Source organism: Emys orbicularis, chromosome 1, assembly GCF_028017835.1.
Source record: "Emys orbicularis isolate rEmyOrb1 chromosome 1, rEmyOrb1.hap1, whole genome shotgun sequence".
NCBI lineage: Eukaryota > Metazoa > Chordata > Testudines > Emydidae > Emys > Emys orbicularis.
Window position 1 is genome coordinate 34341604 of NC_088683.1, and position 22240 is coordinate 34363843.

The 22240-nt window shown below is 40.3% G+C and overlaps 1 protein-coding gene across 1 annotated transcript in view; it reads right to left on the bottom strand.

Annotated features, from left to right (window-relative positions):
* The window catches only part of CERK (ceramide kinase), a 49338-nt gene that overhangs the window by 12517 nt on the left and 14581 nt on the right, over positions 1-22240 (bottom strand). The window contains exons 5-7 of the mRNA XM_065413766.1: positions 17506-17651; positions 5682-5756; positions 4547-4699 (exon numbers count right to left, since the gene is read on the bottom strand). Of these exons, the coding sequence (XP_065269838.1) occupies positions 4547-4699; positions 5682-5756; positions 17506-17651 (374 nt within the window). The remainder of the gene's footprint in view (positions 1-4546; positions 4700-5681; positions 5757-17505; positions 17652-22240) is intronic.

Here is a 22240-nt window from a genome sequence, read left to right on the forward strand (position 1 = left end):
TCTCTAATATCATATTTTCTATGAGAAGGGGAACACTTGTGTTCATTGGTTCCTTTTCTATTCTCACATGTTGCTTATTGCCCTTACTCCTTGCATCACTAACTTTACTTGTTCTCAGACAAAAAACATTCCCAAGCTCCCCTACTAAAATTGGTTACTGAATGTTAAGGTTGATATTTGATATCACTCTTACAAAGAGCACATTAACAAGAACAATGCTATTAGTAAAACCTGGACAATAACTAGCATAGAAACTATCAGATGTTGACATTTAACAAATTTTGCTTAACCTGTCAGCTTCCATAATGTGAATGGAAACAGCTGTGATGAACAATACTAGGAACTTTCTTCACTTTCCTCACCAAGTTAGCCTATCAATGAAATTTTAGTTGTAGATGAGGAGGTTACATACCCGTAACTGGAGGTTTTTCAAGATGTGTAGTCCCTAGCTGTATTCCACTGTGGGTTACGCACGTGCACCATGGGCCCACAATCAAAAAATTTGAAAGTAGGGTCAGTTGTTCCGCACATGTGCCCCGACTCACGTCATGCCTCCGACCGAGGTGATAAAGAGTGATAAAGGGTGGTGGACTGACTGCATCTCCAGTTCCTTCTCCACCACGAATCTGACAGATCTGAAGTGGAGGGGAAGGAGGGCGGGAAGTGGAAGACAGCTAGGTACCACACATCTCAAAGAACCTCCAGTTACAGGTAAATAACCTCCTCTTCTCTTCTTCTTTGAGTGATGGTTCCTATTGTATTCCACTGTGGATGATTGACAAGCACTACCTACATGGGAGGCGGGTGCGAGGATGAGGACAGAAGGGTTGTGTGGAGGACCACCATTCCAAAGGAGGCATATGTCACTGTGACTTGCAGCAAGGCATAGTGTGTTGCAAACATGTGGACGGAATTCCACATGGCTGCTCTACTTATGTCTATCAAAGGCATGTCTTGAAGGGATGCCATGGCCATTGCTTGAGCTGTAGTGGAGTGAGCCCATACCCTAGTGGTGGAAGGTAGATTCAACAGCGGGGAGCAGAGTTTAATGCAGCCGGAAATCCACTGGAGATTCTCTGGGTGGAGAGGCCCTGTCCCCTGATTCTCTCTGCTACCACAACAAACAGTCTAGGGGACATCCTGATTGTTTTTATTCTCTGCAGGTAAAAGGCCAAAGCTTATTGGACATTGAGGGAATGGAATCTACATTCTTCTGCAGATATGTGTGGTTACGGAAAGAAAAACAGCTAAGTGAATGGACTGGTTAACATGAAACTGGGAGACCACTTTTGGTAAAAATTTCAGGTGTAGGCGTAAGGAGACTGCATCCTTGTAGAATACTGTGAGTGGCGTTGTGACACTATGCCCCATATTCTTCATAGAGCTATTATATATGATATGATATGATTATGGCATAACTATGATGTATTTTATGCAAGATGGATCATGTAAGATATCGTTGAAAAGGTTATGATTCACTGAATATGATTATCCTATTTGTATGCATGTATCATTTTGGTGTCTGAAATTAGGAATATTGTCTATGCCTCTATTACAAATGAGTTTACACCAGGGGAATGCCCACTAGGCCTTCCCAAGGATGCTACAAACAGCCTCCGAGTTATGGCTGCTGTGACCCTACAGGGACATGTGACCAAGTCACCTGGTACTGGACTCCATCTTGAAATACCAGTGTTTTTCCAATGAAAGGCATGGGAACTAAGCCTGGAGACAAAAGGTTTCCACCTTATGCAAAAGCTATTTATGGCAGGGGAGTGACATCATCATAGTTCTTCACTGACTTCCCACCCAAGAAGACTCCTGAAAACACCTGAGAAACAAGGACTGAATTGGGAAGAAGGGCTGAACCCAGGCTAGAGGGATTTCTTGCCTGTGAAAAGAATACCTAGGGTTTTAACCTGCAAGCAAGTGCAGCTTGCCCTCAGGAATCTCTGCAAATTGCCTAAATCAACATTTAGGGTGAGAATTTGCTATTCATATCCAATCTCTTTAGTATATTAACCTTAGATTGTGTTTTTGTATATTTGCAAGGTAATCTGCTTTGATCTGTTTTCTATCTCTTATAATCACTTAAAATCTATCTTTTGTGATTAAAAACTTGCTTTTGTTTGGTTTAAAATCAGTGTGTGGAAATTATAACTCAGGGAAGAAAGCTGCTGCATCTCTCTCTCCACATTGAGGGAGAGAGCAAATTTCATGATCTTACGCTGTACATTTCTCTGTGCAGTGCAACAAGGTACAATTTTGGGTTTACTCTCCAGAGGGGGGGTGCGCTTGAGAAGCTGGTAAGTGCCCAAGCTGTATAGCCTTTCCATGCAGGGGCTGGTCAGAAAGGGACAGCTGGGTGTGTCCCTACCTGTGTGCTGGTGAAAGTGGGAGTGTGTCTTCAGTTTATCACAGCATTACTGGGTGGGAGCCCAGACTGATGGGTCAGGGGGCTAAGTGGTACCCCAGTTCCAAGCAGCACCCCGAGCGGAACCTGTCACAGGCGCGTCTGCCATCATTGCTCCAAGTTCACCGACGCTTTCCCCTGAAGTGATAGTATAGAATGGAGACCTTCATGGAGATGAGGGATATGGAGCAAAACACCATTGATTCAAAGGGTGGGGGGGGGTTCATAATACTGAGTGTACCTGATTCAGGTCCCATTGAGGTGCGATCATTTGGAGAGGGGAGAAGGTTCTTAGGAGGCCTTTTCAAAATCAAGCATTAGCATAAAAACAAGTAAACCTCAGTAGAAGGATGGAACGTCCTAATCGCCACCAGGTGGACTCACAAGGAGCTGAGGGAGAGACCCAATGTCTTTAAAGATAGAATGTAGTCCAGGATTAGGGAAACTTTGCAGTTTCTGGTATAACACCTTTATGTTGTGCCCAAGACGAAAAGTGTTTCCATTTAAGTCCAGTAACATTGTGTAATGGAGTCTTTTCCACCTTTAAAGACAATGTCCTCTACTGCTGAGGAACATGTGTGTTCTAAGGTCATGGTCGATTGAAAAATATCTGCTAGGTGAATCTGCGAGCACATTCTCCATCCCCAGAAGATAGGCTGTGGATAGAGTGATCTGATTGCTGATGCGCCAGTTCCAGAGACTGACTGCGTCTGCGCATAGAGCGATGGATTTTGCTCCCCCTTGTATGTTGATGTAGAAAACAGTGGTGATGCTGTCTGAAATGATCAGGATGAGAGTGAATGAGTGGAAGAAAGAATTCACACGCCTTCCTTACTATTTGAAGTTCCAGATATTGATGGGCATCCTGGATTCTCAAGATGTCCATGTCCCTTGTGTTGTGCGATTGTCCATATGGACTTCCGAGCCTAGCAGGCGTGCATCAATGATGATAGTTTTGTCTGGGGAAGAGGGAAGAAAGGGGACTCCCATGTGTATGTGATGTGGGTCTGTCCACCACAGGAGGGAGGACAGTACCTTGGACAGGACTGTCAGCATGAGGTTCATGGAGTGGCGACTCACTGAGTACATGAACTGTAGTCCTGTCTGAAGGCAACGAAGGTGAAGTCTTCCAAAGGGGGGTCACATAAGTGCACAAGGCCATGTGGCCAAGTAGAGACAGACAAGTCTTGGCTGGTTCACAAGGGTTGTTCATGATGTAAACTATGATGTTGTTCATTGCCTGAAATTTGTCTGTGGGCAGATATGCCCGTGCCAGGATAGAGTTTAGGGAATCCTGAGGCGGCGGGGGGGGGGGGGGGGTGGGAAGGGCTGGAGAAGAAGCTGGAAGCGGTGGTGAGCAGATATGCCCGTGCCAGGATAGAGTTTAGGGAATCCTGAGGCGGTGGGGGGGGGGAAGGGCTGGAGAAGAAGCTGGAAGCGGTGGTGATGATTACTGGGGAGGCTGTGCCCCTGCTTGTCCCCCCTTGTACATGTCCCCCTGCACGGACCAATGGACACTACTTTCAATTTCTCTGACTCCAGGCACATGGCACACATGTGTAACCCACAGTGGAATACAATAGGGACCACCACTTGAAGAAGAACTATATCTATATGCAACTTCAAGTGTTAAAACAAAGCCACTTGTTAATCACAATAGTCTGAAAAACAGATTAGACACCAGTTGTAACATTTCAAAAACCAAGTCCTTTTAAACTCCTTCCAGCTCCCAAAATATTGAAAATATTAATATATAACTTTCCAGAAAATTAAATTGTTATAATCAGAGTAAGTTGTCCACAGTTTTGGTTATTTGAAACTCTTATTTTTTTATCATAGATAAAATATTAAGAAATAAAGAGATTGAAGCCCAGAGTTAAACCAAAAACTCAGTGTAACCTTCATTTTGGAGCTATTTAGGATGCCTCCATGTTATGATGTGCTAAGTGTGCAACAGGCTAGACTATAAATGAGATCCAATGTGCTTGGTGCTGCCCTAGGGAATTTCCGTCTGATTCAGTCTGGCTGTTATTTTTGAAAAGCTTCACAGAAGTTTACTTAGAGAGAAGTTATCCAGCACTCCATTATTTTTAGATTTTCTACATAAGGATGTAGTAATTACACAAAAGTTACCTGAAAAGTCATATCTGATCGTACCCATCCACCGCTTCTTTTCACTGTCTTTTAGTATATCGCCATAAAAACCATAACCCAATAGTGACACAGAGTACTTAAGAAATGTGTTGTTATGATGTATGGAGGAGACATCCAGAGGCTGAGAATCACCTGTTAACAGAAATTCCAGGCTTTATCTCAGTTAAAAGTTTCTTTGTTTCAATTCTGATACTAATTTTTAACATTAAACTTTTTTTTTATTGAGAGCAACCTTTTAAAACATGCAACAGAGAAAAAGAGAAACATTCTGTAAGGCTAACAATGCCATATATTGTTAAATGAGGAAAAATAATGAATACACAAGGAGGCTAGTGTACCAATGGGAGACACTGGAGTGGGGTGGAAGAGACAACAGTGGCATCTTGCTGAATCCTACCATTTTTGAAGTTGCTTAATGTAATGTATTTGGGCTAATTTTATATTTTAGCATAAACAAAAAAAAAAGCAATACTTAAATAAATACAAATATACACCTACATTTAATATTCTGAGCCAAACACTATGTCCAGAGCACATGAGGGCCCCAATCCTGCAAAGATGTCCACAGGTGCTTAGCTTTATGCTCACTTCAGTGGGACTACTCACAGTGCATGAAGTTAAGTATTTGCATAAATCTTTGAAAGATCAGGTATTAGGATTACAACAGTTAAACTTCTGAAAGCCAAGAAATGCTGAAATTAAGGTTGCATGCAAAATCTTAATGCTGCTCTTTATACTTCTGCATTACAGTAGTTTTAAAGTACATAAGCATTTATTTCTTGTTTGCAATATACCATAACATTTTCTACAACTTTAAATCATAGTCTATTACTGCGTATTGCTCTGTGCATGCCAGACAGAATCCGCAAAAATGTATATACCAAAAGTTAAAGTTTCAGAAAGTTATGATCACCTGAAAACAGTGGGTTAAAACAGAAATGCTCATCCAGTCTTAATTCAGCTCTCTTTAGCATCATATATATCACTAACAAACATCTCATACTTTATTTATCTATTACAATCAAACTATATTTTTACACAACAGAAATGATGATCATTCTGGATATGTTAAGGTCTTGAAAAGAAGTTAATGACCTGTAAGCTGAATACCTACCTACAATAATATGTAGTGCTGATGTTACTGGATCAGTGACACCAACTGTTGCATAGCATATGCAGTCTGTTGAACCTGTACAAAAGAATGCTTTTAATTTTTCATTTTTTAATAATAGAGAGAATCCTGCTCTATACATGTGGTCATTCAGATAAGAACATTATATCCTCTCATTGCTTTTTATTCCCTTTTCTTAAATGCAGAAATAGAATAAAACCAAGCAATAATATGGGTATGAAAATTATAATAAATAGTGTGATCTAAATTAGAACATTGTTTTCCTCTCTAAGTGAAATTTACTCCTCTCTGAACAAAGTCCACATACTTCCATTTTATGCACTGAAGAATGCTGGATTTGGGGAGACAGAATCAGCTTCTACCTCAGTGAAAGGACAATGGCACAGCCTTTATCTCAGCCTATGGACAGGAGTGGCAGCTGCTGCCACTTTGCACCCCAAGTTCAGAAATTCCTGCTCACTGGAACCTCATTAAAAAAAAAAAGATAAAGTAACCCACTCCATACCAGTCGAATCACAGCCTTAGGGCACAATTCCTTAGGACATAGGGATGCAGCTTTAGGTATTGCTTTTTCATCACTAAGGCCTGATCTATACTACAGAGTTAGGTCGACGTAAGGCAGCTTACCTTGACCTAATTATGTCAGTGTCTACACTACAGCCTTGTCCTGTTGATGTAAGTGCCCTACTACACCGACATAATAATTCCACTTCCACGAGAGGCGTTGGGTTTATGTCAGTGTAGTTAGGGTGACGCAGTGTCTGTGTGGACACTGTGTTACTTACATCGCTGTTAGCTCTCTTGTCCAGCAGAGCTGTGAAATTCACAAGAAAGCTGGGCAGCTATAGCCCAGCTGCCCCCCGCTTCCCTGGAGAGCTGGGTGACTGGACCCTGCTTCCAGCTGGGACCTGGGGCAAAAATGGATCCTGCTCCTGGCTGGGAGATGGGGAAAGAAGCCCAGGCAGCTGGACCATGCTCCCGGCTGGGAACCGAGGCAAGAAGCCAGATTGGCTGGGCCCCACTCCCAGCTGGGAACTGGGTGAGAATGGACCCTGCTCCTGGCTGGGAGCCGGGGAGAGAAGCCCAGGGGCCTGGACCCTGCTCTCGGGGTGGCTTCCCCTGCTCCCAGCAGAGAAGAGGGAGGCAGAAGCCCCAGGTGGCTTCCCTCACTCCCAGTGGAGAACGGGAAGACGAAAAGCCCCGGGCAGCTTCCCCCACTCGCGGCGGGGAAGCGAGAAGCCCTGGGCGGCTTCTCCCCACTCCCGGGGGGAACGGGGAGCCGAGGGGGCAGCTTGCCAAAAGCCCAGGAGCCTGTGGGGCAGCCAGGCTTCCAGGAGGGAGCTCCCAGCAGAGCTGAGAGATCAGGCTCTCAGCTCCCCACACTGCCCCTCTTAGGTCAGTGGAAGCACTCCTGCTGATGACGCACACCACCGATCCAAGGAGCATAGTGTGGACATGCACTACTGCAGTAATTGCTGTGGTGGCTGTAAGTCAATCTAATATAGGTCAACTTAAGTTTTTAGTGTAGACATACCCTAACACATGAACTACTATTGCATGCATCATCTTCCTCCAACCCTCACTTTTGTTTGAAAGGGCAGGTTGAATGTGGGGCAAATAGACTGTGTAAAGACCTTGAATATATACTAAATACATTTAAGTTACTTATATTTGCACCCATGAATTTGATCAGGTCCTTACAGAAAATACTTGCAATCTTATCTTTTTCGGTACAAAAATTCCTTCTTTCCCACTTAAAAAAAACCTGTTACCACAGTACAAAATTACCAGTTTCTAGACTCTGTATAAATTAGTCAGTAACTTTATCTAAGCATCTGGATTGCACAAATGTTTGTCTGGAGTAAAGATATAACAAAAACTCTAAAAACTACTAGATATACCTGTGCCTTTGTATTAAAGTAGCATATTTATTATTAATACATACTTTTGTTTGGAAGAGGAACAGCTTGTGATAAACCCAACACACTGGAAAAGAGTTGTTATGAGACAGAGGTTCAAGGGTAAAAGGTCCCCCCTGTTCTTTACAAACAACTCTCACCTCAGACCTGACAAACTCACTACACCAAACACGTCTTACAGGATATTTACCTATGTAAAGTATCTATAGAAAACTCACAACTTGTCAAGATTCATAATCGTGAGGTTTATGTACAAGTAATATTTAAGGAATAATGTACTTATATTAAAAGCATGCTTTATAGACTTGGAGTAAAAATTAGTCAGCAGGGGATAATGTGTGTTGTTGATTGCCCATTCAAGCGGGAGGGAGTTGCCACCCTGCCTATTTTGCTGGTGATACCATACAAGGCTCAATTGTTTGGCCTTGTTAAACCCCAAGACTTTCAATGGAAAACCATCAGAGGCAACGGCAAACAATCAAAACCTCTTGAAGGTAAAAAAGGAACATTATAGCAAGACAGGGGTTCACCCTATCTATGAACAGAAATAAAACACTGTTTCAGTATAACACAGAGGAAGGGAAGGTACCCTGAATCCTTTCGCTGTGGAGACACCTAGAGAAGGTATTCTCGTGAAACACTAGATCTTGGTTCATGTGAAGCCAGCCACAGACTGAACTGGGGTGGGGAAGAGAGACAGACATTTACTTTTTAGATAATGAAGGTAACTATTAATAAGTGTAGGCTCAGGTTCACGTTTTATTATTTTGTATTGTAATCATCTGTTTTCATCACTCTCTCTTGCTTCTAGCAGAATCTTTATTCTTAAATAAACCTTACAAATGCTGTGTGTTAATCAGGGGCAGTGGATTAAGATAAAACTGGTAAACTGCTCCTCTGCAGGGCAGAGGATCTGGAATTTCTGTTAGTAGCCAGTGTCAGGGGCTGGATATCACAGGGAAACAATTCAAAAGGACAAGGGGTGCACCTATTGTTAGTCTGGAAAGTGAAGTCACGGCTGGCATAGCCTGACGGAAAGTGCTTGAGTGGCTGAAAAGCTGGTGGCATTGGGAAACTGACACCCAGTCAAGGACAGGCAAGACACTCTCATGCTCAAGGCAGTGGGTAACACGGTGACTCTCAGTTCTGGAAACCCTGCGAACCATTACAGTTGTTAAAACTAAATTTTGCTCTTTATAGCAGAGCAAATAATTTTTATTTTACTTTTGTCTCTACAGAGGCTGGTGAGGGGGGAAAGGAAGAGGGGGAAGAGAATAATTTTAGCTTTGTGTAAATGGGTTTTGCTATTTTGAAGGGATATAGTGAAATTTTGCTAAATATTTAGGTTTTATAAAAACAAATGTTTACAAAATCTAAGCCCAAGAGATTTGTTTTCATGCATTTTTAAGATTCCAATAGGACCAGTTTTTAAAAAAAAGCCCTGGTAGTGTTTAAAACTCAAACACTTCAGTATTGTACAAACACATGTAAGCCTGCAAGTGAAGTTGACTAGAAAAGCGAAGTGTAAAGAAATGAAATTGACTTGAGTTTATTTTCAGTCTTCTCATTAATGCAAAGAAACCCAGCACACATAGTGAGGAGTACGTTTGATTTTTTCATTTTTAATAACCAAAGGTGTTTGCTGCAGCACAGATATGGAGGTTTTATTCAAAATGATTTTTTTATGTGACAGCATCCCTTTAATTTTCGGCCTCTTATGTACATGTATAGATATTTAACATACCAAACACATTTAGCATTAGAAGATAAAAGCATAAAAAGATCTATTCAATAAAGAAAATCTATTTTATGCTGTTTGAAGTATTTCACAGGATTAATTTAAAACCATAATATAAAGGATGTATAACATACATCCAATTTTAGATTATAAAATACTGTGATTATTTGCCTTCAGGTGAAGAACCAGCTTTTAATGCAGACTGAGCAGGAGGAAACTTGCCTAAGGGAACCCAAACAAGGGTTAGGAATATGTGTGGAGGAAGGTCAAGGAAGGTTAAATTAGCCAAGTCAAAGAAAAGATTGTGCCAGGAGCCAACACCTAGGTGAGATTTGCTAAGGGTCTGTGGGCCCTTCTCTTCCCCCAACCCCTCCAAAATTGACAGCATAAGCCTTGAAAAACTCCTTTGTCCACCTGCCTGTTTTCAGATACACCAAAGACATATTGGACAGAGACCAAGTCAGACTACTTCATTTTTACAAGGCCAATTCAGACTCCGAGAAACATGCCAAAGGATGAATGATTCACTGATTTCAAATCTACTCTCCATTCTTTTTCTCACTTCAGAGGAAATCAGGGCATATATGCTGGTAGACGGGGGCAGGGAAAATCCTTCCCTCTGTCTCACTGTCCAGGAGACTGTCATCACCACTTCCACTTACGGCTCCATTGAGAGGAGGCTGCTCCATCTCATATGAACGTTTTGCAGATGCTGACCACAGTGATCAAGAGGTTTTAATGAGCAAGACCCTAACAGCAGGAGGAGACAAACACACATAATGGAATCACACTCCAAAGGAAACAGTAAGTGTGATCGAGGGACTTTTCTGAGAGACCAGCGCAAAGTTCAGGACACACTGTCATGAGCAAGTGGTTCTGCACAGCACACAGGACTCCAATTTCTCTTTTAGAGTGGTGACATGGTAAGGAGCCAAATTTGGGGTAGCACTAGCTGTTCAGAGATTGGGCATGTTGAAATGTTACACCAAATCTTTCCATTTCATTTTGCCTGCAGTCTGTGGAATGTCCTGATGCATGCATGAACTCTGTCATATCTTGGTTCAGTTAGGGAAGAAAGCAGATGACCCTCTATCCTCTTAGTTATCCTCTTAGTTAATATCATAACCGCTTGAAGATCTGAATAGGATCTGTCCATTCAGGTGTGAATGCCTTGTTTGTCACTTAGCCTTTGTGCCTTCATCTAGCTCAGGGATTTTGCAGTAGCTGAATAGAAACTTAGTTCCATATTCAGTCCTGGTCTAAGCAGACGCAACTCCAACAGTCAGTCAGTCAATCACACAAGGTCTGAACAGTAAACAGCAGTGTGAAGCATTACTAATTTGATGCTCTCAAGTACTAGAGTATAGCCATCACAGAGAAACAAAACATGATACAGCACACGGATGGCCCACTCCTTTAATAATTCTTCACATCATTCCAAGAGGGTATTGTGATGCTGATAAACCAGCTCAGATTAGAATTAACAGGCCAGTTCACCTGTGTGTAAACTTTAAAGGCATGTCAAGCAGCACTGCAATGTAACTGGGCTAATTCAATTGTGTGAGAGTATCAAAGGGATGTTAAATGGGCTAGCAGACACCAGCTCCTTCATTTGTGTTGACAAAAAATCAAGGAAAATGGTGTTTGTATGCTTACATCTGTCTATATCCTGTACTTATTTAGCCTTAAGATCAAAGATGTGTATACACTGCATGGAACTAATGAATATTTCCTGTATTGTCTTCATTTATCTGTCCATGTTTTAATGAATGGCCAGTGTAACTGAATTATTTATGTATGCATGGAAAGTAGGTAGTTAACTTCAAACCATGGGTCCTTGGCTTAACACTGGAGACTCAAACTGTCTGCATTACCTATGCTGTGCCAGTAACCCTCACTGAGCTGCTTCCAACTACAAATACTGGACCATAGGAATGATTCTGCTCTCTAATTCATTTCTGGACTGCCTGAACTCTGGCTGAGTGGGGGGGGGGGGGGGAGAGAGGGGAGGAAGAAAGGTCTAAGCATACAGACAGATATCCCCAGAATTCATTTTCGGGAAGCCTTGCGGACTTATGTAAAGACTCTACCTCTATGCTCTCATGTGGACTACAAGCTCTAATTCACCTGTAATGTATATTATTTGCTTTAATTTCTTAACTCTCTTCTTTTTTAAATTAATAAATCTTTAGTTAGTTTACCAAGGATTGGCTAACACCATTTTTTGTGTAAAATAAAAGTATCCAGTGACCTGGGGTAACTGACTGGTCCTTTGGAACTGGAAGAACCTAATATGAGGAGTTTTTGATTTTAATAATCTTACATCATAAAGTCCAGTTTGCCTGGGTGATAAACAGGGGCCTGTATTTCATGGTGAAACTAGTGTAGTGGTTCAGGAATACTCTTATTACTGGCTTGGTGAATTTGGGGGTATTTGCCCTATGTTCTGACAATCTGTCCTGAGTCAAATAGCTGCAGAGGGTGGATCTAGCGGTGCTCATAATATATGTAAACTGTCTTGAGAAGGAATGTGCCTAGCCCTGAACAGTTACTGGTGGTTATGGTTGGATCAGGGTGCTACAATTGGCCACCTGCCTGAAAAGGTGCTCCATCGCAATTTTATAGGTGTATGGATTCGATGATCCAAGGTTCACATGGTACAGTATACCACTGCTTATCCAAATAGCATGTGCAACACAGATTTTATTTGGATAATTAGGAGTTCAGATAATTGAGGGGGCAGGATCCATTCAGCAGCAGTGTAGCCTCCCATGTGACCAGGGGCTTGTTCTCTTTCACTCTCTTTTCCTGGCAGCCTCAGATGCAGGTCTCTGCTCTGCCCCATTCACTAACTCCTATGACAGCAGGGCTGCAGAAGGCTTGCTGCACTGCTCCCTGTAGGGGCAAGGTATGGGGCAGAAAAGAGACCCCCTCCCCCCAGGACCCTGCTCTGCCCCCTCAACACCACAGCCTTGCTCCTGCACCTTCCATCTGCAGGGATTGGGGGGCAGCAGCACAGCGACTCCTCTATAGCTCCACTGTCACGACATTGCTCAATCACTCCCATGACAGGGGGGTTGCAGAGGGATCCCTGTGCTGGTGTACAAACCACACAAGAGCCGGGAGAAAAGGCCCCATCCTCCACCTTGCAGTCCTGGCTAGGGAAGCTCTGCTCTATTAGCCGAACTGCCTCATTATCTGAGTCCCTTCCTTGACCCACAGCATGAAATGCACAGAGGATAAGGAAGAGACTGCAATAATGTGGAAGGCTCAGATAACTGAGAGTTTACTGTATATGGTTAAAGACCAAGTCTGAAGTCATGAGAGTCAGAGCACACAAACAGTCAAGGGGAGTTTTGGCTATGGAAAGATTGCAGAATGAGGGAATGATTTGGCATGACCAGTTTCGTTAATATTAATTACACTAATTCTTGAAGGGAAGTTGCCAACTCATTTACCCAAAACAGCTGCCCAAGTTCTTGATTCTATATAATTGTTTTGCTGAATTTTTCCAATAAAATGTACAATAATTCAAAGGGAAAATTATCTTGATGTACAGTATCTATAGGGAAGAACTGGAGGGACATACAATTCATAGATTTAGAATGTGGATGGAGTTCATACGGCACTTCCAAGGGGAAAAATTGATGAGAAAAAGATTTACCAGTCTGAGGTGAAGAGACACCACAGGATAACACTGCATTAAACAGAATATGATATAACTAAAGTAAGAAGCTAAACATTTTCCCTTTCATGCACCTACACAAGTGTTTTAAGACAGATAGTGGACAGGCACCACACCCCTTCTTAAATTACTCTTCAATCTAAAGAGTTGATAAGTGAGATTGGATGCATTCCTTGGAAACAGTTTTCTGTTGGCATAGAAGAACTCATACTACTTTTCTCTGAACATAGTGACACACCAAAGTAGTGCTATGTTTGCTTTCTTCCAGTCCATTTGATGACACAGGCAGAAGGCAAACCCATGTTTCAAGAGAAGTTTTACAGACAGGTTGATCCATTGTTACTGCATTGCAATATAGAAGTCTTTTGGCAAGTTGTTACTAGTACTAGAACACTCCTAAGACAATGAAATAGACTCCGGCATTATGAGACAAAAATCAACTGATTCATGTGAGCCGAGTTGTAGGACAATATGTAAATTCAGCAGCCTAGTAGCAATCTGGATAGCTTCACTGATGGCAATAACTGCACAAGTCTTTTTTAAGTTCATTAATTGTATACTGAAGTTAAATAAATACAAAGGACTGGTGATGTCTTAGCCAACAGGGGACATGCTAAAGAAATATACTAATGACCGGCTGATCAGTTGTTGTATGGGTAAACTGCCAACACGTTCACTGTTCATATAATAAACATCACCGTTCACAATACAGTATTGCATAACATTGTGAAAGCAGGTTTGGTTTCTGTTAGTGGACACACTCAAAATTCTTTGAGAGGCCCAAGTGGGTGAGTTTATGTGATGCTTTTATCTTGCCTACATCCATGCAGTAAGTTGACAGTTAATGAATATACAAATGACTTTTGAATTTGTAGGCATGAATTAAGCCTGGTGAAGCGCATGCTTTTCTGAATGCTGAGCTATCACTTTATCTGGATTATGTGATCAGTCTTTGCATACACAATGTAGATACATTTCCTAATTTAACAGGGTATACATAGAATAAGGTCAATTTCTACTGCTATCTAAACAATATTTGGGGGTATGCCTGTAACAGAAGGAGGGAAGGTATTCTGAACCATAAGAATTCCCTGAATTTGTAAGAGGCAGTTGAATGGAGAAGAAAATGGAAGAAAGTGTATTGAGAGAAGCAAGATACCCCAAAAGGAGAGAAAGTCAGTAAGGAAAAGGTAATAGGAAGCAGGGTGAAGTGTACAAGAAAGCTGGGGATAGCATGAGAGAGGAAACCAAAAAGCAAGAGAGAAGAGCAGTCCAAGAAGCCTGTCTGAAAAAAAGTGGTTACCTTGATAGTACTAAGGTCAACGGTACAGCTACCACCGCCAAATAGGGCTCTATATTTTACTTCTAATGAATCTGAACTGGTCTCACACTATCTTTACATAGAACTATTATTTGGTTTTATATACTGGTTTAAAACATGAAATATGACCCACATAAGAAGCATAATTCTACCTTAGTTGACCTTCATACTAGCGGAGTCATCACTTTTTTTCTCAGTACCTTCCTGGTACTTAGTATTCAGGTTGGCTTTTCACAAATGAATGCTCCATCTTAGCAGTCTACTTTGTAAACTATGGGTGGGTGACCAGGGCCAGATTAATCAATGTGCACTCAGAGCACTTGCAGTGTCTCCATCTCAAGGCCTGCCCCTCCTGCCCCCATCAACCACCAGATCCAAAATAAAGAATGGCCAACTGTGGTCTGCGGGTCATATCCAGCCCACCAGAATATTTCATTTGACCTGCAGCCCCATGTACTGGAAGGGGGTGGGGAGTGGAAATTCCTCTTTCCCCTGATCGACACATCGCTCCTGCATCCTCCACGTGGCGCTTGTGACATGTTGCAGGCTACAGACAAAAAGCTCTATTCCTCCAGTAGTAGATGGTGCTGCTTAGCTGCCCCAAAAGCTGTTTGCTTAGAATGTTGTTGCATTTCTCCCACCCCTCCATAGTCTCATGACCCCTCAAAAAGTACCAGATGCTAGACAGTTTGCCTTTGCCTGCTACTTTTAAAATTTTAATTCTCCCCTCACTTGCCCCCAAAACACCCATTGAGAGATAATGCTTTTGAGTTAATTAAATTGAGAACTGTTGAGTATAAAAATTCAGTACTTTTGTCTACTAATATGTAAAAGGAAAAAGGAATAGCTACATGCACTCTGTAAATTACAGAAACTTTTCCATTTCCAATATGATAATGTATAATAGTTTTGTCCCACCAGTGGAAGACAGCACTACAGAAACTCTAACCTAACAGACATTGCACTCAGGTGAGCACCAGGACTACCACTGTGAGTGGGTTCACCAGGGGCTAGGGGAGAATTCTTGCAACTTTTCCTCATGCATGTCAGTGACTGTTTCACACAGTGGCCCTATGATTTAAGAGGACCTGGAATTGAGCCTTAAGATTTGTACAGTGCACAGATTGATATAAATTACTGAAAATATTAATGTATACACTATACATATGTACCCCGTTACCAATTTCCCATCTTTATTTAGTAATAAAACATTAAGAAAAAAAGACTCCTTGCCTTTCCCCCTCCTATTTCTAACATTAAAAAACCAAAACAAAAAACCACACATACTTAACCAACTATTATATATAAGGATTTATATTTTAAGTTTGTTCTCCAGAAGAGTGTGTAACATAATTTAGAGGTTAACTTCCTTAATCATGTTCATTACATATATTTCTCAAAATCACTATTCAGAGCCAAAAGTAAAATTATGACTCTATTAACAGAACGTGTTTAATATAAAACCTTGCAAAATACAGGACAAGATACAATGTAAATTCACATACGGCAAGCAGCTGTACAGTGGACAAAATGAATGCAAAAAGCAAACAACTCACATTTATAACAAATAGACTATAAAGGATTGTACAAGAAAAGAAATTAAAAAGTTTAATACTGTTTTAACATCAGTGAAGATCGTTTTTCCTGTCCGTTTTAAAAACAATATCCCCAAATATGTACATTTAACAAATGTCAGATGGCGACAAACTGATACGCTACAAAAGCTATTCAACTCCCTTTTAACCTATTCCTCTTCCCAAAGTTACTGAAGTCGATGGAAATTTTGCCCAAGCAAAAAGAGTTAAGTGAGAAAGCAATTCTGATTTTGTTCCTATAGATTTAATTGAGTTGCAAATGGATTCAAGTGTGTTTCTTCATTAATATTAATAGGAGAAGCACATGCAAATCTCTCAGCAGAGTGATTTATATAAAGCACATATGATATACAGTACCTTTGTTTTACTGACTAGACTATAAGACTAAATGAACAGGAGTGAGAGTTGGGTACATTTAACAATTAAAATAGTAAATAGGGACATTTAATATTTAGGTTCACTAAAAATACTAAATTTCAGAATTTTTCATTATTTACCATCAGCACACTCAGTGTTTTGTCTCTTATCACTACTAATTTCAAATTTTAGTCATTTACTTGAAGGCAGTCATGTGACTGTCAACACAGAATAATTCTGTGCCTTACCTGAACAATTGTATGCCCACACTCATCTGTAGTTCTGGAGACACCTCTGAGTATTATTACTATTATCTCCAGTACTGAAAAGGGAGCCCTCCCTCTAGCCCAGACCACATTTTGAATGGAGCCTTAGGGATCTCCTTTTTTTGGGTCATTGATTTTCAAGTGCCAAAGACGCTCTTCAGATTAGTTTTTGCAGTTAAATCTACTTTGTCAGAGGACTTCACTTAGAGAAAAGTTTTGAACAATGCTTCTCACTAGCAGTGGTCAGAATTAGCTCCAAAAGGGTGGCTATCATAGTGAATTGGAATGGACCAGCACCTCACAGAGATACGGAAGGAAGCTAGCAGCAGGGTTTCTGCAGGCCTTGTGACTACAGAGCATCAAGAAGAAGAACATAATATGGACCTGTCTCTGGAATCTGTGGACCAGCTCCCCAATGGTTCTATGCTTCTTGTGACAGAAGCATTGAGAGAGAAGGAGAGGCTGTGTTTCTATCATACAAAAGGGATTTCAACACTTGCACAGTTGGCCAATGATGAAAACAGATATAAAATATTGGGATCTTTTCACTGTACAGAATAAAGTGTATAGCCTCTATTCAGTGGGTTTCAACTGATAATGATGTCAGTTAGTGTTCGTTAGTACACATTTATAATTTTCCCTCACCATTCCCATTTATATTAGCATATGTAAGCCCCAGAACACTAAACAAGAAAGCAGTTATATAATAATAATTTTACCACATACTTTAATTTTTGCTTCCTCCCCTTCATGTAAATTCCCTCTCCCACAAACAAGACATTGCAGCCATCACTATTTATGTTGGTCCACCAATAGCTTTAGGGAGCATTACTGTTCATATTTTATTCTACAGGCAGGGGAACTACAGAAAGTTACTACATTAATAAATAAAGTAAACTGAAAGTTAACCCTTTTTTGTTCTTACCAGCAGGGATTATGCCAATCCTTATATTGCACTGGACTAACGGTGCTTTGGGATTATTTTGATCTATGCCAGAATCCTTCTGTATTCTTCCAATTAGACCATGCATCACTTCACTGAACATTCCGTCCCCACCAACACAAACAATACTGCCAGAAAACACAAGTTAGAATGCATGCTAACAGTCAATAAACACATTAAATGTTCCAATTAGCGCAGACACCACTTACGGTCATCACTTTGTTCTCCCTATTCACCTTTATGATTTATAAAAAAAGGGACACAGTCAACTTAAAACATTATATTTAAAACAAAAAAAAGATAGCTGCAGGAACTACAGGAGTCCCCCTGCCTCAATTTTTAACTTTACAACAATTTTCTCCTGTTTTTTAAATTTGCTTTTTCTTTCCCCTGTTGCTTTGTGAACACAGACACAAACATTAGTGGAAACTAACTATACAAGTAAAACACTGAAACAGACTGTACACAAACAGCCCTCAAATACAAAATTAAACAAAGTAAAAACTCCTTCCCTCTTTTTTAGTTGCTATGTTTATAAATAATTTGTAAGTTAACATATGCAGTTTCAGATAGAAGTATGATATTTGTATCCTTTAATATGCAATAGAATTCCATTTAATCTGTTTTTTCTATTAATTTTATCAACTTTACTTAATATGCTACATCACATACAGTTACTATCAAAAGACATACTTTGAATCCTGATCTGAACATTTATACATTTTAAAACCTTACAGTATATGTTTATAAAATGGTAGACAATTGGAGGCTCAAGTCTCAAAAGTACAAAGGCTTACATACTAACTAAAGTGATTTATCCTTCCTAAAGTGGCTGAATCCTGAAATCTTAAATTGTCTTGTTACACGAAAGCATAAAAGAGAGTTGGATATATCAAGATTACAATTCTACAATCTGACAACAAGTATTCTTACATGTCTTCAGAAGCAAGAGTTTGTTTTGCAAAATTAATCCAGTTTAGCTGCAGTAGAAAGTATAGTTAAAGCTCAGGACGGATAGACTCAAAGTCTGTAACCAAGAGAGGCACCAGAAACAAAGCATTACATGATGGTAAATAATATCTGGTCTGTGCATAAATATTAACAAAATGCACTCCCTTAAAAATCTTAAAAGGGCACAGAAAGTTAATTAAAAAAAAATCTTCCAATGGGATGCACTATGAGAATGAGCCTAGTCAAACCTTCAGAAAATTGTGTACTAAGTCCCCAACATACACATACAAGCATTAGAAAGTAATATATGAAAACAAGTGGATTAGTACAATTACTCTCTAGTTTGTTCAGTGTGTACTCTGACGTGCAGCACCTATTTCTATTTTGCATCCATTTCTCATGCAGAATACTCCTATTGCACATTCTTCACCATCTGTATGAAACAGACCAGTATGGGGAATAGGCACTCACAGTACAGATCAGAATAGAATTTGTCCTCACCATCATTCAACGCATATAGGCTATTATACCAATATACTTTTTCCATGTTATTTGTTGACCACTTAAGTATTTCAATTCTGTCATCACTGAACTGCTGCACTGTCAAACTGATCAAACTCTTGGCACAGAGTAGAAAAATAAGCAGTTAAGAGAAACTCCTATGTAGACAATCCACAAGTGACATTTATCCTTTGAGAGAACCCTATTTTTGCTCCAGTACTGGAGTCACAGTCCTATACATATATGTTAGCTTCTGCTCAATACTTGCTCTCTATGCCAAACACCTTGTTTTAAAAGTAAAAGAAAGATACAGTTTCTCAGTTGTATATTATTGAGTTACATTATACCTCAACAGAGAAGGCAGTTGCCAGTTTCTCACCTCCTTAAGTATATTCTATACCCAATCAGACCTTTGACAAATTCCTGCTCCAACTCTAGATTGTATCTATAACACTGTAGAATTGGTTTGGGATTAATGTAGGACTGATATAAAGATAATATTATCCCACTCTCAACCAACAGCAAGTACAAATTCAATATTGCCAGGATGAAACAGATGCCTATCCCTTCTGAGGATAATCTCCATGGACAATATAATAGAGACCAAGAAATTCTTGGTATATTACTTTGACTCAAACTGGAAGTGAATACCAGAATATCAACGTACAAAAAATTGTGCTTTAGTGAAGAGTTTCCATCGTTTTAACTAAATTCTTATGAATTGGCATCCTGGGGCCTGGCTATTATGGAGAGAAGTGGTAGCACTGACAATTTTTATGCTGAAGTATCTAATGAGTAGATATCTTAGACATAGATAGAAAAAAATCCTTTCAAACCTAACTGGAGAAAATGTGAAATAGCTAAACAAATATTTGTGGCAGTCATGTATGCAGTGGGAACCAGAAAGGGTCAGAAGTGCAATCAGCTTGATAACGGTCACACTTTCTTCTAAAGATCAGACCTTCACTGTATCTGAATTATCTACTGAATTACTGTAAGACAACTATTTTTGCCTCTTTTTAATCTTGTTTCTTTTAGATTTTTCAGTTCAGATTTTTCTCTCAGCCAGATCAAAGAAGTTCCAATTAAAAAAAAATCTAATGTTCTATCAAGTTAGAGAGATCAAATGAGATATTCAGGAATAATAAAGACTACACGCAGGGATATCTGGCTCTTTCTTAAGGAAGACTTTGAACAAAATATTGGGAGTGATTTTCTATAAGGATAGGTCTTATGCTGCATTAGGAGCTACTATATTTGGTCACTGCTACTCCCTTCATGTTTTCAGGGAGGGTGTGAACTCACTATGAGGATTGCTGGGTGTTGTTTACAACACATACTAGACTACATTTTCAGAGGGTCAGTTTCCCTTTATACAGGTGTATAGATTTATCCCCACAACTGGTTTACAAACATGAAAACAGCACTTCAACCCACCTGTAAATTCACCTCTTTATTTTGGAGCTATTTGAAACCTATTTTCAAACATCCACTCCATAACTTCTCCAAAAAACACAATTCCCCTAAACTTAACAGGCCTCATTTTATCCTAGAGCAGAATTTTTCTGGGAACTCAAAAAGGAGTTTAAAAATTTGTGGTGTTGACATTTTTTTCCTGTTGCCATCATAAAAATTATTCAATATTTTGGTTTCTCTCTCCAAAATGGCTTTGCCTAGAAAGTCCAGGTTTTGTTTTATTTTTCTGGGCTTCCTCAAAAGAAATATATTCGTATGCTGATGGAGTGATGACTGGTATAGCAGAGTTTAAAAATATACCGTGCTTGTGATAGGATGCATATAGCTCACACTAACATGTGGGATGTTGAAGTGGAAGAGAGGGACAGGAAAAGCAGAGTCTTTTATCCATGTTAAACTTTACAGGGGAAATTTTCAAAAGTGCCTAAGGGATTGAGGATTTGTATTTTAAACTATCCTCCTTAATGCTTTCCTTTTCGAGATATAGAACTTAAAAGGCTAAAAGTTTGTGATATAACAACTTTAGGCTAAAAGACTATGTTCTTTAGTACTGGAAATCAAAATCCAGTCCAATGATTGGCAAACCGATATGGCAGTGATGGAAAGGTTCTCCAACCATAATTAAAATGATGATAAGTTCATTGACATATGGGTAGCCCTTATAGAAATAGTGGAATACGTTGGTGAGTCATGTTATGACTCCTCCTTCCCTTCTTCTCTATATTGTTTCTTTCCCTCAGTCTCCTCTATTTTTATTACCTTTTCTATCATTTGTATTTAATTGTGTGTGTAAAAGTTAATGATTGGTTGTTTGATCCTCTGTATGGTAACTTTCACTGTAGTGTTTGGGTCATTTTAAATTGTAATGCTTTTATTTTCAATAAAAATGGGGGGGTGGGGGGGAAGACTAGAAATGGTTACTTACTGTAACTGTGGTTCTTTGAGATGTGATGCAGACATGTATTCCACTTAGGTGTGTTCACACCCAGTGTGTCAGAGCCAAAGACTTTTGCCTAGCAGTACCCGTAAAGGGGCAGTGCGTGTGCCTCCCTCCCCCCCCCGGGTATATGAGGCAGCGCTGCCCCGATTCCCTCCCCCCAATTCCTTCACACTGAAAACCCATGAGACGAGACTCCAAGGAAGAGGGGATGGAGGGTGAGTCAGGAAATGCATGTCTGCATCACATCTCAAAGAACCACAGTTACAGTAAGTAACCATTTCTTCAAGTAGATGCAGATGAGTATTCCACTTAGGTGACTCATGAACAGTACACCAAACCGGAGGCGGGGTTCGCAGTCTACTGCAATAGGGATCACAGGACTGCCCTTCCAAGACCTGCATCCAGTCTGGAAGATGCAGTAATAGCATAATGTTCCATAAATGCATGTATGTACAACCATGTGGCTTCCCTGCAAACGTCCAGTATGGAAATGTCACTATCAACATCGCTTGTGCACTCGTGGAGTGAGCCCGTATCTGCTGAAGACATGCAGTGAAAGATATCTCTCATGCAGCCTTGATACAGGATGTTATCCATCTAGAGATGTCCTGTGTAGAGATCGCTTGTCCCTTCATGTGGTACGCATATGACACGAACAGGCGAGGTAAAACATGCTACAGTTAGTCCTGTCTAGATAAAAGGCTAGACATTGCCCGATATCGAATATGGAGGTGCTGATCTTCTGGGGAAGACTGCAGCTTAGGGAAAAACACAGATAAATTCAGATGAAACAGAGACCACCTTGGATAAAAACCTTGGGTGTGGTCGCAGCGTTACCTTCTCCTTGGA